Source organism: Nelumbo nucifera, chromosome 4, assembly GCF_055504915.1.
Source record: "Nelumbo nucifera cultivar China Antique chromosome 4, China Antique-T2T, whole genome shotgun sequence".
Lineage (NCBI taxonomy): Eukaryota > Viridiplantae > Streptophyta > Magnoliopsida > Proteales > Nelumbonaceae > Nelumbo > Nelumbo nucifera.
In genome coordinates this window covers 15014934-15029927 of record NC_142652.1, presented here as the reverse complement: position 1 = coordinate 15029927, position 14994 = coordinate 15014934, and the positions used below count along the sequence as shown (strand labels likewise).

Below are 14994 nucleotides of genomic sequence, written 5' to 3'. Positions count from 1 at the left end.
AAACCACTGACCCAAGCGGTTGAACCATTTTTTTTGTCAAAAGCGTTCAACCCGAGAACCGAATCCCTGACCACTTCGATCTCCAGGTTGGTTTTAAAAACCTTGCTGCCATATGTGAGCTCGTCTTATATTGTCGATCCCAAGCCCAAATAAAAGAGGGCTGCATCAACTTAGAAGTTGTCGTTAAACCTTTTGCCAAATGTTCATGATTAAGGATAGTCCCAAGCTTAGATAAATGAGGTGGGTTGCATCAAGTTGGTAGCCGGTAATAAAACTTTTGTCAAACTCTTATGATCACGACATAGCACTTATAGAATGGAATGGTGAAACAAAGTTCATTTAGCCAAATCCCATATGGTTGGGAATGATGAAGATGTTCATTCATGTAGGACACACATGATTATCCAAATGCTATCATCTAAGTGTTTGTATATAAAAGCAAGGCCTTTAGATTATAAGGTTTATCTTTTTAAACTCATAGGGCCCGTTCATTTGCATCGAAGCTTGACGTTTGAATGCCTTCAAAACTATAATAATTATTTTTAGAGGTGTATTGGAGTTGCTGAATTTTTCTTGGTTCTGAAGTTTAAATTTACAAAATGTTGTTTTGAATGTTGAGTTGTGAAAATGGCGATTTACAAAATGTTGTTGTTTTGAAAGCTTGTTTGACTTTAAACAGATTAATTACCAATTAATTAAATAATTATAAACAATAACAACAATAATAAATTATTTATTATTAATAAAATTAATAATTAATATTATTAATTAAAATAGTAATTAGTGACTATTTAATAAAGAATGGTAATTACTTTTATAATTAACTAAAATGATTACTTTTTAATTTTTAATTAATTACAGAATTATTAAAATAATGAATTAATAAATAATTGAATAATTAAATATGTAATTAAATAATACATAGATAATTGATAAGATAATACTTAGATAATTAATAAAATAATAGAACAAAACAATAATTCATAAATATTTCATCATTATTATTATTATTATTATTATTATTAATTAAACTAATAATTCATATTTATTAATTTTATAATTAATTGAAATAATAAATTATTAATTAATTACATAATTATTTTTGATTGAATTAACTAATAATTATTTAACAATTATGTATTTGATAATAAGATAATTAAAATAATTAATTATTTTATAATTTAACATATACTAAAATAATTAAGTATGGCATTAAAAAACATGGATAATTAATAAAATAATAATTATTATAATGTCTAAATAATAATAATAATAAAATTATTATTATTATTATTATTATTAAAGATATACAAATTGTCATTGACATGGATAGTTGGACCGTTCAGCCCAAAAATCAGTTAGGGCATTGGTTCCATTTAACCCCCAAATTGCTATTTTCCAAAACATCATTGAATTAGCCAATGACCCGTTGAACTAAGTGATCAAACCATTGACCAGATCATCCTGAACATGGGGTTTGGGACCAAATTTTTATTTTAATATTTTTGTTTTCAAAGTTTTTTAAAACATTATGGATTAATCAATTTGGATCAAAGGTCAAACCATTAACTTAAAAACCAGTTGCCAAAGTGGTTCTGATTTTCGGTTGATTTTTAAAAAATTGATTAATCGTATTATTATTGTTGTTGTACCAGTATCATAACTAAAAGGAGAATAAACTACTTATTGTTGTACCAGTATCAATCATTGCTATAGCCAAAGGTAAATGATAAATTAAGGCTGAAGGAAAAATGGCAACATTTGGGGCATGTTAATTTCTTCAACCTCCGAACCACTTGTTCACATAAAAAGATAGATTGAATAAACCCAGCTTCACCGGAAAGTATAGCGTCTTTTATACTACGATTGGACCTATTCTTCCCAAGTCTAGAATGTATATGAGCCTATGCTGCCCTAGTCTAGGCTTATTGAATAACCAAGTGTAGAATGTATGTCTATGATTGGGCTTGTGCTGCTAGGTTGAATTAGACTCTTAGCTAAAGGCTTCAGGTTGAGGTGGGTCTCTAAATTAAGGTTCCATTCACTTTTTGGTAAGTTATTTATTCGGGTGAATACAATTATTTGAGTAAGTTTTTCTTGGGAATTACTTATCCGAGTAAGTATATTTATTCATGTTCTTTTATCTCTCAAGTAAAAAAAAGGAAATGATCATTTTAACCATAAAAATTCATTATTAAAAAGGGCATTGTCCCATTCAAGTGTTGGAAACTTTTCTCTAAGGTGGAAAACTTATTAACCACCTAGGAGATACACAGGAAAATAAATTTTCCATGATCGCCACATTAATCTGAAAAAAGAACATGAAATTCTTAGTCAATGGGAACCAAAATTCCATTGACCTATTTTCCCCCCTCGCAAAATCCAAAGAAAGAACACCCCGTTACAGGTTGAAGTAGAACTTTTAACAACTATTGAATTATGATGGTTTGTGCCAACTCGCTTTTATCTTCTTTGAAAACGTGGTTATACACGTGGTTAATGTGCCAAAAATATCCTAATAGATATCAAGTAAAATTGGATACAACATTAAGAAATTGGGTTGCTGTTTTGTGATTGAAGTTTCCACGTGCAAACATAATTCCAAAATTCTGTGCTAACAAAAGAAAAAAAAAAAAAAAAAAACGTGAGCCCCATGATGATGAGAAGCAGAAAATTGATTCACATGCCATACACATGATTGTGCCAATACATGGAAAATGTATTACTCATTGAATTTAAAAGCATTCAGTTGTAGATTTCAAAAAGCGTTAGCATTGGATGTTGGAATAAAACATCAAGGTTTGATAACTTTTTTTTTTTCACCGTAAACTTGACATAGATATAGCTAAGCTGAGAAATACTTACATATTGAAAACCTGGTCCAACGGCGCTGATGCGAAAGAGAAAGAGCTCAATTCACGTTTATATACCATATTTTGTAAGAGATTACATCTGCACCTAATAGAGGGCGCCCCACAATATATCCTACCCGTGTATTGAAATCAAGGTTTTTAAAATCGATCTGGAGAACAAATCAGTTAGAGGTCTGGTTTTCGGGTCGACCCGGTCTGACAAAAAATAAATAAAAAAATTTAAAAAAAAAAGTCAAAACTGTTGAATGGTTTGAATGGTTCAACCACTCGGGTCAGTAAATCAATATTTTTTTTTGCAAATATCTGATTTTGAGAAAAAATGAAACCAGTCAAGTTATCGGTTCCCGGTTTTGAAAAAAAAAAACAGAACCAACCACTTAACCAGTTCCCGGTTTTTCTGGTCCAACCATCTGGTTCGATCCGATTTTAAAAACTATGATTGGGATCATCTTCCCAAGTTAGAGATGTTTCTAGTGCAGACTGAGATGTGTATGTGGGCTCCAGATGTGATCTCATCTTATAAGGCCAAAGCAAATAGGGCATTGTATAGCAAAAATATCCGTAGGTGATGCAGACAGATATTTTTTACTCTAGTATTTCAAAATTTTGCCTACCAAAAATATCATGCCCCGGCAAAAAGATATTCTCTTTATTACTTATTTATCATTTTTTATTAGGGCTGTCAATAGATCTAATCTATCCAATAGAGCCAAATCAACTAAACCGATTATGTTAGTTCTAATTTTGTGTGTCCTACTTAATGATCTAGGCTAGGCTGTTGAATCATTGACCCATTTGACATATTCAATAATTTTTGGTCATTTTTTTATTTTAATTTTTGTTAAAATATATCATTCGTTAAAATAGGACGATCAAACAAGTGGCGAGAATGATTCTGATTCGAGTCAATTTTTAAAACAATATATTTTTATAGAACTAGTAAATAAACAATTCGTAACTGGTCACCCTGTACCAAACCAAACCAAACCAAACCAAATCCATTGGCAGCTTTTATCTTTTATTCCTTTTCTTCTGTTTTGTTCATTTGAATATTACTTGTTGCTTTTTTCTTAACAAAATTAAACACATTGACAAAAGTGGCCAAACCAAACAAGTTAACCCAAATTTCTCGTCGTATTAGATGATTAGGTCTTAGAATTTTAGTACATTTTTTAGATACAAAAAACCAGAATTTTTAGTAGTATGCGATTAAACATGCTTTTATAGTGCGTTAGTCCCGACAATCAAATTAGTCAAAAAGGCAAATTTGTTGAAGTGGATGGGACTTTCTTTACCTACTTCTCGTAACGAGCATTTACAAAAAAAGTTAAAAAAGCAAAAGATCAAACACCTCCAACACTCACACAAAGATATTAAGGTTCTATTTGGGAAGAATGCATTCATAAATTTACTTTCTTGTCAAATGATTTTTAGTTATGATGAGTTAAACATGAATCATGAGGTTGAAATGTGCCTTTTCAACATTGATCAACTTCTGAGTGCAAACATGAATCATGTAAACTTTGCTCTCATTTTAAATGCAAATATGCCTTGAAATTGATAAAAATTGCCACTTTCGATGCATAAATGCATTTTTACCAAATTACAGCAAAACTGAATTAGAGTGTATATATACACTGAAGTAGCATTTGCACTTTTCCAAATGGATTCATAAGAGCTCAAATTGTCAAATATGTTATTATAAGATGCTATCAACATAGCTTCCAATAATATCTCTAGCTGCATATTTCAATTAATTTTTGGACCTGTATGTTTTGGTTGATGGGGTTGTACATCTGAATGGGCAATCATGTTTGAGATATGTGGAAAAAATAAATAATTATTATTATTTTTTTAATTTTAAGAGTTAGAAGAGTATTACAGAGTGATACTTAAAATTTTAGTGGGACCCTTATGTAAGAGCAGATTAGAAATAGAATTCCTCTAAAATATTTTTCAATACTAAGTAAATTTCCTACTTGATTTTACTAGCATATAAGGGCAACTTTTGGGGTTTAATATTAATAAAACTAATATATTTAAAAGAATTTCAAAAATAGATTAACTTTTTAAAAATAATATCAATAAAGAGTAAAAACACTATTTATCTTCTTCTTCTTGCCATTTGTTCACCAGAGCCACCGCCCGTTGCCGCCCGATACCACCTGCCACTGCCGTCCATTGTCGCCTCCGCCCACCTCCTTCTCTGCCTCCGGCAATGTTACCGGAGGTGGCGGCGGCGGCACTGGTGGTTTCTATGTCCAACGCGTTTCTATGTCCAACGCTGCCACCTCCACCCACCTCCGCTTTCGCCTCAACAACATTGCCGGAGATGGGTAGAGGCAGAGGTGGCGGTGGCGGTGGGCAGAGGAATGACCACCAGTGCCGCCACCACCTCCGGTAAAATTGTCAGAGGCGGGCGGCGATGGATGGCGGCTCTAGTGAACAAATGGCAAGAAGAAGAAGATGAACAGTATTTTTGCCCTTTATTGATATTATTTTTAAAAAGTTAACCTATTTTTGATTTTTTTTAAATATATTACTTTTATTGATATTAAACCCCAAAAGTTGCCCTCATATGCTATTACCCCTAGAAAATACGAGGGAAATAGAAAATTGAGAAATGTTTTTAAGGCTTAGTTTGGAAAGATTATAAATACAAATAATATAATAAAAAAACATACTAAATATTACAAAAAATACAAGGTTTTATGCTTTATATATTTGTATTTATACTATTTCCAAACGGAGCCTAAAAGAATTTTATATTTGCCCAAACATAGCCTAAGAAGTACGCAGAGGAATGTCCCAAAGGAGAAATTTCACTTCACAAGGTTGGGCCTTTTCTTCTTTTAGACTCTCTTATAAATACTCCCATAAATTTGCCAAATTATGCTTGAATTAGACATCTTATTCCAAGAATGGCCTAAGAGTGCTCCACAGAGAGCACATATGCACTCCACAGCGGGTGCCTTACATACACATCTCAGCGTGTATTGAGAACATCTCCCGATATTGTTAATGGGAAATATTCCCAATTCACGGTTGGGATATGCTGTGGGAAATTTATAGGGCGCAGATGTGAATTCTCCATGGTGTTGCTTTCTATCACCAAGCCCTCTTTGGCATTTCACTCATGAAAAATTAAAAATTATATATCTAAAAGATGAAAAAATAAATGGAAAAATTTTGAAGTTAAATGATTTATTGAAATTCTCAGCTGGCTTTAATAAATTAAAAAATTGAAAAATCCTTATCAGTAAACAACTGATGATTTGGATACATTCCTTTTCATCTAAACAATAAATACTTCATAAATATAAAACCATGGTTTTTAGAATCGATTTGGAGACTGAACCGGTCAGGAGTCTAGTTACCGGGTCGAATGGTCCAACTGTTTAAACCGAATGATCGGCCCATTCTGACAAAAAATTAACCACCTGATTCAGTGATTTACTGACCAAAATCAATGGTTTTGGGGGAAATCCGAAACCAATCACCTAATCAGTTCCCAGTTTTTCCGATCCCACCATTCGGTCCGGTCCGATTTTGAAAACCATGTATAAAACATGAAAAATAAAAACAAACAACCAAAGTAATCAAGAAGAAGAAAAACCCAAAATAAAAACATTACCTAGAATGTCTCGACTTGCCAGACAACATTAGCTGTACTTCCGGTACGGTTCTCCACCTAGAACTACATCTATGTCTTAGACCAAAATTATTTAGATGTTAGTGCTGAAAATTTCTGCTACAATTAACCAGAACCAAGTAGACATATAACATGGGATGTACTACAATCAAGCAGACCCATCAGATGGTAGGGCCCAGCCCTAAAACCCTGGACAAGAATGACAAGGTATGGTCATTAAATGCAAGACAGAACCAACAGACAGGTCACAAGGGAAGATGGTGGTTCTGGATGGGCTTGTGGTCTTAAACGTTTGTGGTGGGTTGGGTTTGGGTTGGACTGCAATGGACTGGAACTGAATGAAGTGTTTGAGGGGGATTGTGCAGCATGAGTCACCCACCTTTAAGCCGTGGCTCCCACTTCTCTCTCTCTCTCTTACATTATCTTTTTCTTTGGCTTTTTCCTTCTTTATCTTCTCACTATAAAGTATAAGCATCATTTGTCATGATATTAACGTATAAACAAAAGCCAATAAACAATGATTCTATTTTTTTAAAGTAGTTTATTTTTACAAGACACCATCAAACCCATGGGTTGGACCACTCTCATCTATCTCAAATTGAATTATCTGGGAATTCTATTTCGTAAAGAATAAAACAAATCTTCGGAACTGGCCAGAGATTGCTCTAGAATTTTTTTAAAAAAAAAAGACTTATCTTAAATGTAAATAATACAAGCCGTTGGAAGCATGTAGGAAAGAGAAGAAAACAAACAACTTGATAGGCCCCACACAGATCACAATTTCACGGGACAGATATCAACGCCACAGAGTAAGTGAATGACCCAGTAAATACGTTGACCTAACTGCTGCTCTTGGACCCATTAAAATTAAAAAAAAAAATAAAAATAAAAATGTAATTGGACATTTGGACAGATTATTAATAGGACCCATTTGGGATAAATGGACTGTAATCCACCTCAGTAATCTGAAATTACAGCCTCTTTTAATCTATTAGTAGCCCTCTTATAAATCCCATTCTGCCGTGAATTTAGCATGAACCCATGGATAGAATTCATCTAACCTATACGGTGGGGGTCAGATTTTTGAGGTGGACTGAACTATATAAAAACCCCGAATTTAAAATCAACCCATTGACGAGTGACAGGCGAGGGGACCCCATTTGAAGAGGTGGGCTACTGGGCTTCATTGAGTTGATGAGATGACATTCAACAATAAAGAGTGGGAGCTTTATCCACGCAAGTGCATATGCATTAGCATCCATTTTGGTCCATTATTGTGGTACAATAAATAGTACATCATTCTACTTCTACCTACTCCGAGACTGAGGAGATGTTGAAAAGATTTGCAGGATGTGATTTTCCCTGAAGAGAAAGTTGCAACTTGGAGGTGTGTGTCCAAGACTGTCCTGGTATGTATTTGGAATTACTGACAAGTAGGATACACACGATGCAGAATTTTGAATATTAGTCCTCTTTCCCTATAAACCATATTCCGCCCATGAATTTGGCATCAATTTACTGTCAAGATGCATTTCCCCTATACTTTGGGGTTATAAAGTTCTGATGTGAGCTGATTGGTCATTCTCCCGAGGAATTATGTGTGTTTTTTTATTTAATGTTTATACTTTATTTGCTTATAAAACTAAAGGTAATAATTGCAATAATTTATAACAATTAGGTGTTATTAGGTACCACATCGATATATAACATTGAATAAATGTTAAATCGTTGAAAGAAACTTTAAAAAATAACTTCCCCAAACAGCAGGTGTGCATAAAAACCCAAGTCATCTTTTGCTATTCTCAATAAATATATGAGAAGGGAAATGCTGAAATAACACCTATATGACAGCCTTTATTGAAAAACCATCCACGCCTAATTGGCCGTGGAGGTAGAGCCTAGCTTTCAGTGGTGGGTAGAAAATTGATAGTTTTCTGACGCAATCAAGTAGGATGCTTTATTGATTCCCAGATAGGTTACTAACCTAACCAAGATGGCAGGATATGTAATGGGTATAAAATAAATGAAAATAAAGCCAAGAAAAAAGGAGCCATCTTTGTCGAGAATTTGCTTCAAAACAAAGTTAGAAATCAAAATGACAGTTGATTTCTCGGTGGTCAATTGGTCATCACCTCGTGTTTGGACTTTGGACAACCCTCATCCACCCAGAAGAGGTAGATATCAGTCTTTTTACTCCAATGTATGATAAGCAACGTGAATGTTAGGTTTGAATACCACTTTTTGATAGGGTTCTAAAGAGATCTTGGGATTCCAGTGTTAAAGGGTTTCGGCAATTCAAGCTTAATTAGAGAGAAGTAGCGTCCCGCCCTTGGCAAATATAAATGGAACCGTATGATCTTTGTAAATGTTTCTGAGCAAATCTCAGTAACTAAGAATCAGTTGGTAGCCAAGCAAAGCAAGTCTCATAAAGACGGGGAATTCATTTTGGATGATTTATTTAGTTTTTACATTTTTAAGAAAGAAGAGATTATGTGGGCTAGAGAACTAGAGCCAATTGGTTGAAATATAGAGATAAAAACACTAAATTTTTTCATATAATTATCATTAGAAAAAACTAGAAACAAAATCGTAAAGTTAAAAAGTGACTTAGGTGTATGTGGGTTGAGGATTCGGAGAGTCCAAAACATTATTGTAAGTCATTTCGAATGGATTTTCAGTTCTTCTAACTCAACAAGAATTGATGATTTTCTGAGTATTATTTGTGATCTTATAATAATAGAAGAGCAAAATCATGTCATTGGAAAGGATGTGATAGAAGAAGAAATAAAGAGTGCCTTGTTTCAGATAAATATCCTGGTTCTGATGGTCTCCCAATTCTTTTCTTTCTTTCTTTTTTTTTTTTTTTAAATTTTGATCATAGCCATTTTAAGTTGAACGAATCTTTCATTGCTCTCATACCTAAAATAAAAAATCCTGAGATCCCTACGCATTATAGGCTTATTAGTCTTTGCAACATTGATTATAAAGTCATTGCCAAAGTTTTGGTTAACTAAGCTCCAACCTTCATTGGTAGTATGATTAACAAAAATCAAAATGCCTTCATTCCAAAATGAGTTATCAATGTAAACATTTTGATTGTTCATAAGATCATTCACCATTTGAAAACAAGTAGGAGCAAGCAAGGTTATATGGCTATTAAAATTGAAATGAATAAGGCTTATGATATAGTTGAGTGGAATTTCCTAAGGAAGGTGTTGGAAAAGTTGGGATTTGGCTTTAGGTGGATCATAAAATGTGTGTCCATTGTATTCTACTAAGTGCTAGTTAATGGTTCCTTAAGTAAAAAACTCTTGTCGACTAGGGGATTAAGACAAGAGATCCCTTATCTCCTTACCTTTTTTACTCTACCCTGAAATGATATAAAAGAAGATTCATAATCTAATTACTAAAGGTCTTCTTTATGATATCAAGCTAGCCTGACAATTCCCTATTATTCCCCACTTTTTTTTTTTTCATATGATAACTACACAAAAGGTTTTCCTTACAAGGAGTATTGTTGGTGGAGGCAATTCAGGAATACAGAAAGCTTCTAGGCAGCAAGTGAATTTTTCTAAATTAAAAAAATTCTTTAATTCAAATATGCATCCAAGACTAATGAGTGTAGTAGCTAGAGGCCTCTACTTTAAGAGACTCTAAACTTAATTACTTGAGTCTCCCTATTGATTTTAGGAGGTCAAAGATAAGGATGCTTTCAAACATTTTGGAGAGGGTTTAAACCAAATTTATAGGGACAAGCTTAATGGAGGTCTTGGCTTTAGAGAGACTTGTCACAACCTTGTTATTTTTACAAAGTTGGCTTGGAGAATTACTTTTAGTAGGAAAGCTTGTAGTGCCAGTTCATGAGAGCTAAGTATGCTAAAAATAAGAACTTCCTGAAAGATGAGTTCAAGAACTTTGAACCTTGGGGTGGAACAGCAATTGAGTGGTGGCTCAATTGGTACGTTAGCTGGGTAGTTCCAGTAGGAATGTGGGTTCTCGAGTCCCACAACCTGTTACCACCTATCTTGAATGTTATTAGTGTGTTGTGTTAAAAATACGCCCCCCCCCCCAAAAAAAAAAATAAAAAAAAATAAAAAAAAAAATCTTGGGGTGGAACCGGTTATATAAAAACAAGCTTAATGGAGATCTTGGATTTAGAGACCCTCATTGTCACCACAACCTTGTCATTCTTGCAAAATTAGCTTGAACTTGAAGAATTGCTTTTTAGTGAGAAAAGCTTGCGGTGCCGATTGATGAGAACTAAGTATGACAAGAATAGGAACTTTCTGACAGATGGGCTCAAAAGCTTGGGATCTTGGAGTTAGAGGAGTATTCTTGTTGGGAGATAAGTTGTTCTAAAGGGTTAGTATTTGAGAGTCAAATAAATTCTCCAATATTTCTTTTTGAGATGATCCTATTCCCATAGTAGAAGGTTGCGAAGTAATGGGCCCGGCCCTCATCTGAACCCAAACGCTCTTTGTTTGATAGATTATGACAGAGGGGTTTGGATTTTAGCCATTTTTTGTTTGTATTTTTTATTTTTTTTGATAGTTGGTGGATCCAAAACGGTTCTCTGTTCGGTCCGATTTTAAAAACCTTGGTATTAATAATGCCATTATTGTAGTTAAATTTGAATAAAGCCAAATTAGTGAGGATTCGTATCAAGTGCCTCTTATGTCCTGTATGCAAGAAAGAGGCAGAATCAGTTGTTCATGCACTTTGCCTCTGTGGTCATGCTAAAAGGTTATGATTTGCCAGCATTTTCAATTACACATTGGATCAACTCTCTCCAGACGTGACCTTTAATAATTTGCCAAGGCGGTGCTCTAGTGTTCAGGGACAAAAGCATTTACTTTACTTTTGATCTCTATTGCTGTTGTTCTTTGAATAATTTGGAAATCCTGCAGTAGTTTTGTATTTGATAATACCATTCGATTAGCTTAGGCTAGGAAATAAACCGAGCGAATTAAACCATTAGAAATGCAGGTTTCTCTTTTTTGGTTCCATCCTCGCTTTGAAGCAGTTATGGTCAAACGGATGGACCTAAAATAAAACTAGCTCAGGGAAGTGGCTTTTTCAATATCATTGTTGAGTCAAATTGTTTGAGCTTGGTTAATTTGTGTGAAGGTAGGTCGAATTGATGTACGAACAAAGGCAAAACTTTTATTCAAAGACAAAGACACCTTAGCGTGAGTTGAAAATATCACATCTTCCTTTCTCGGGCTGCCATGGACTAATAGTAATTTTTTTTTTTCATTCTCTTTCCAAGTGGTTCTCCTTTTCTTTTTCTTTTGTTGTTTACTTCAGCTAGTGTCTTTTTTTTTCCTTATTCTTTGTGATCTTGTACCTTGTCTTGCTTGATCTTTATGTTCCTTTTCTTTGGCTTTGGCTATTTTAATGAAAAGTCATCTTTTTTTTCTTAAAAAAAGAATACCACTTTTTGACATTTTATCACCATTCTCGGATGGATAATCACTCTAGGCTTTGGAGGGAATCTATTTCTCTTGCTTACCGCTTACCAGAAGGAACTTTTTATTTTTTAACTTGGTGAAAACGCAACTCAAATGTAATCCGATCCGTAAAGGGAGATAAAGAAATTAAGCAAGAATCCGTTGAATTGTGTTCAGGATCTGCACTTTTGGTCGGTGAACGTATCATGAAGAATTCAATAGCGGTAGATGGAATGTTGCTGTTCCATCAAACTTAATTAGACCCCTGGCGTGTATTATTCCATGATATTTTAATGCAACCTACTGGTCCTACTCAACGTTGAAAATGTGTCAAACCTGTATTCTATAATTCAGGTGGAGTTGATTATACAGGACTCACGCAATTAGTATAGAAAAGAAATAGAAGCATCAATGTATCATAATGAAAATATATAGAAGTACTACTCATCTGCTCTGACATGTGTTTATGAAAGTGTAATAATTATATTAAAAGGTATATTAGTATTGGTGAATTTTTCTTTCATTGAATTTTGAATATAGATAATGTTATTCTGAACTTTAAAAATTGTCAAATATTCATTTCAATCTGTATATGAGAATTTTTGTTTGTACTTTGAGGGTATCATTGAAAAACAAAAAATTCTAAAATTTCTCTAATAAACACTCATTTTTCTCTAAAAGTTGTAAAATTCCTCTTAAAAATAAGAGTTTAGAGGAAACAAAGAATGAAGAAACTTGGATTAGGCATGGTTTTTAAAACCGATCCAGAGACCGAATCAGTCAAGGGTCTGGTTATCGGGTCGAACGGTCAAACTGTTTGAACCGAACGATCGGCCCGTTCTGACAAAAAAATAAAAAAAAAGGTCAAAACCGTTCGAACGATTAACCACCCAAGTCAGCGGTTTTCTGACCAAAATCAACGGTTTTTGAAGAAAATCCAATTTTGGGGAAAACCAAAACCGGTCACCTGATCAATTCCCAGTTTTTCCGATTCGACCATCCAGTCCGGTCCGGTTTTGATAACCATGGGATTAGGCACCATGGCCTAGGTGACCTACCCAATGAGAAACTTGGATTAGGCACCTCGTGGGCACATGTAAATTAAGCTTGAAATTTGAAATAGGCATATAACCATGGTTTTCAAACCACCATTGACCCAGATGGTCGAACCATTCGGCCCAGGAACCATCCAGGCAACTAGTTCTGCTTTACCCAAACCCAGTCCCTGGCCAAAAACCGTTAAATCAGTTAATGACCCATCTTTTTATTTTTAATTTTTTGTCAGAATGGGCCATCTGTTCAAACCAGACGGTTGAACCATCAACCAAAAACCAGTAGCTAGAACGATTTCATTTCCGGGTCATTTTTTAAAACCATGCATATGAGCTACAACGACACCAGGGAAAGGGATACAACAACAATCAACAATCATGCATTGGCTGCCATTGACAAGGTTGGAAAATTGTTAATTACCATCATGGTAGCTTTTGCTTCCAACATTGCTCTCTCTCTCTCTACATATTTTTTCAAAAAAATACCAAAAGAATGTGACAAAATTGACATTGCTCAGGTATCAGTGCTCTATGCATGATAGAATGCAAGATGGAGAAAAGTAAGAGAATAATAAAAATAACAAGGAAAAAGACAAAACTTGAACGGTAATATAATATCTACTTCACATTAGTGGGAGCGTTCTTGTGGAAACGCCACAGATTCACCAACCGCTCAAGCACTCCTGCACTTTTTGAGAAGTAACCTGTGAAGCCCTGAGGTGTTGGTGGGAAATCCTCTGCCGGCATGGCAAATGGACGAATCATTTTCTCCATCTTCTCTAGAGTGAGATATGAACCTACTTCTTGCAGCCTTTCTGGGCCCATTATTGGCAATGTGTGCTCTTGATGCAAGGAAGCAGCCTCATCATCATTCTCGTTCTGTCAAGCAAATGCAGAAAAAACAGTGTCACGAAACAACACAGTACCGCTCAATTACCAGTTTCAGACCTTGTTATTGTTGTTCCATACCCTATTTTAATTCAATTATTTTATCAGGAAATATTAGTGAACACTTTTATAAAATAAACACGAGGCCTATCAACCTAAATGAATGCCTATTCATAACTGTCAAAATCTTATTATTTATGATTCCAACAGTTTATCCCAATGGTTTCAATATGAATCCTATGTCTGAATTCTTTTTTACAAAATTATTATGACTACCATTCGAATCTTACAACTCGACTTGTGAGTTTTACAGCTTATACAATTCATGCAATTTGAATCAATTCAATTTCTATTTATTTATTCAAGGTCTCTTCTTTTAGAACCCTCAATAAGATATGATTTATTTAGGCTATTTAAAACCTATTAGAATCCTTGTATATACACCCTTTTTAGAAATCAATTCAATTGAGACATACTGTTTCAATCCTAAAACTTTATTTGTGAATTTTACAATTTACATTTCATGCGATTCATTCTCTAATGTGTCTTTTCTTTATTTCTTTAAATTTTCTCAGGGGGTTTTCTAAAGGGGTTATTGTTTCAAAACCTTACTAAAATATGATTTATTTAGGCTATTTAAAATCTATTTAAAAATCTTGTTGACTTTATTTTCCACCACATGTAGGTTAAAGAGCCATTACAGTGGATTAGTTGACTTCAACTTGAACTTGATTATATCATCTTATGCTTCTGTGATAGAAGTGATAGGGTTTACAAGTAGGCTGAAAATATGCTATCACTTTTCTATTTATATTTAAATTTTTAGATATCTGTTTTTAATTTATTTTGAGAAGTCTATAAGCAAGCAAATATTTTTATGATCTAAAATAAACTGCAATTTTCAGAATATTTGCCATCCTAATAGAATACAAATGTGCACCCAATCATGGGCCAGGAATATTTACCATCTTGGATGAGGTACCTCCTAAAATCAGCTAAGATGGATGGTCTAACATTCTGATTTAGAGATAAAATCTGGATGGCCAGGGAATGCAGCATTAGCAGTAGGACAGAAATTT

At 33.9% G+C, this 14994-nt stretch overlaps 1 protein-coding gene across 5 annotated transcripts in view; it reads right to left on the bottom strand.

Annotated features, from left to right (window-relative positions):
- Positions 1 to 13437: 13437 nt before the first annotated feature.
- Positions 13438 to 14994, bottom strand: part of LOC104608052 (inositol hexakisphosphate and diphosphoinositol-pentakisphosphate kinase VIP2-like) — a 95982-nt gene continuing 94425 nt past the window's right edge. For all 5 annotated transcript variants that reach the window (XM_010273910.3, XM_088904170.1, XM_088904172.1 and 2 more), the window contains one exon: positions 13438 to 13906. In XM_010273910.3, the coding sequence (XP_010272212.1) occupies positions 13646 to 13906 (261 nt within the window). In that variant the 3' untranslated portion in view covers positions 13438 to 13645. The remainder of the gene's footprint in view (positions 13907 to 14994) is intronic.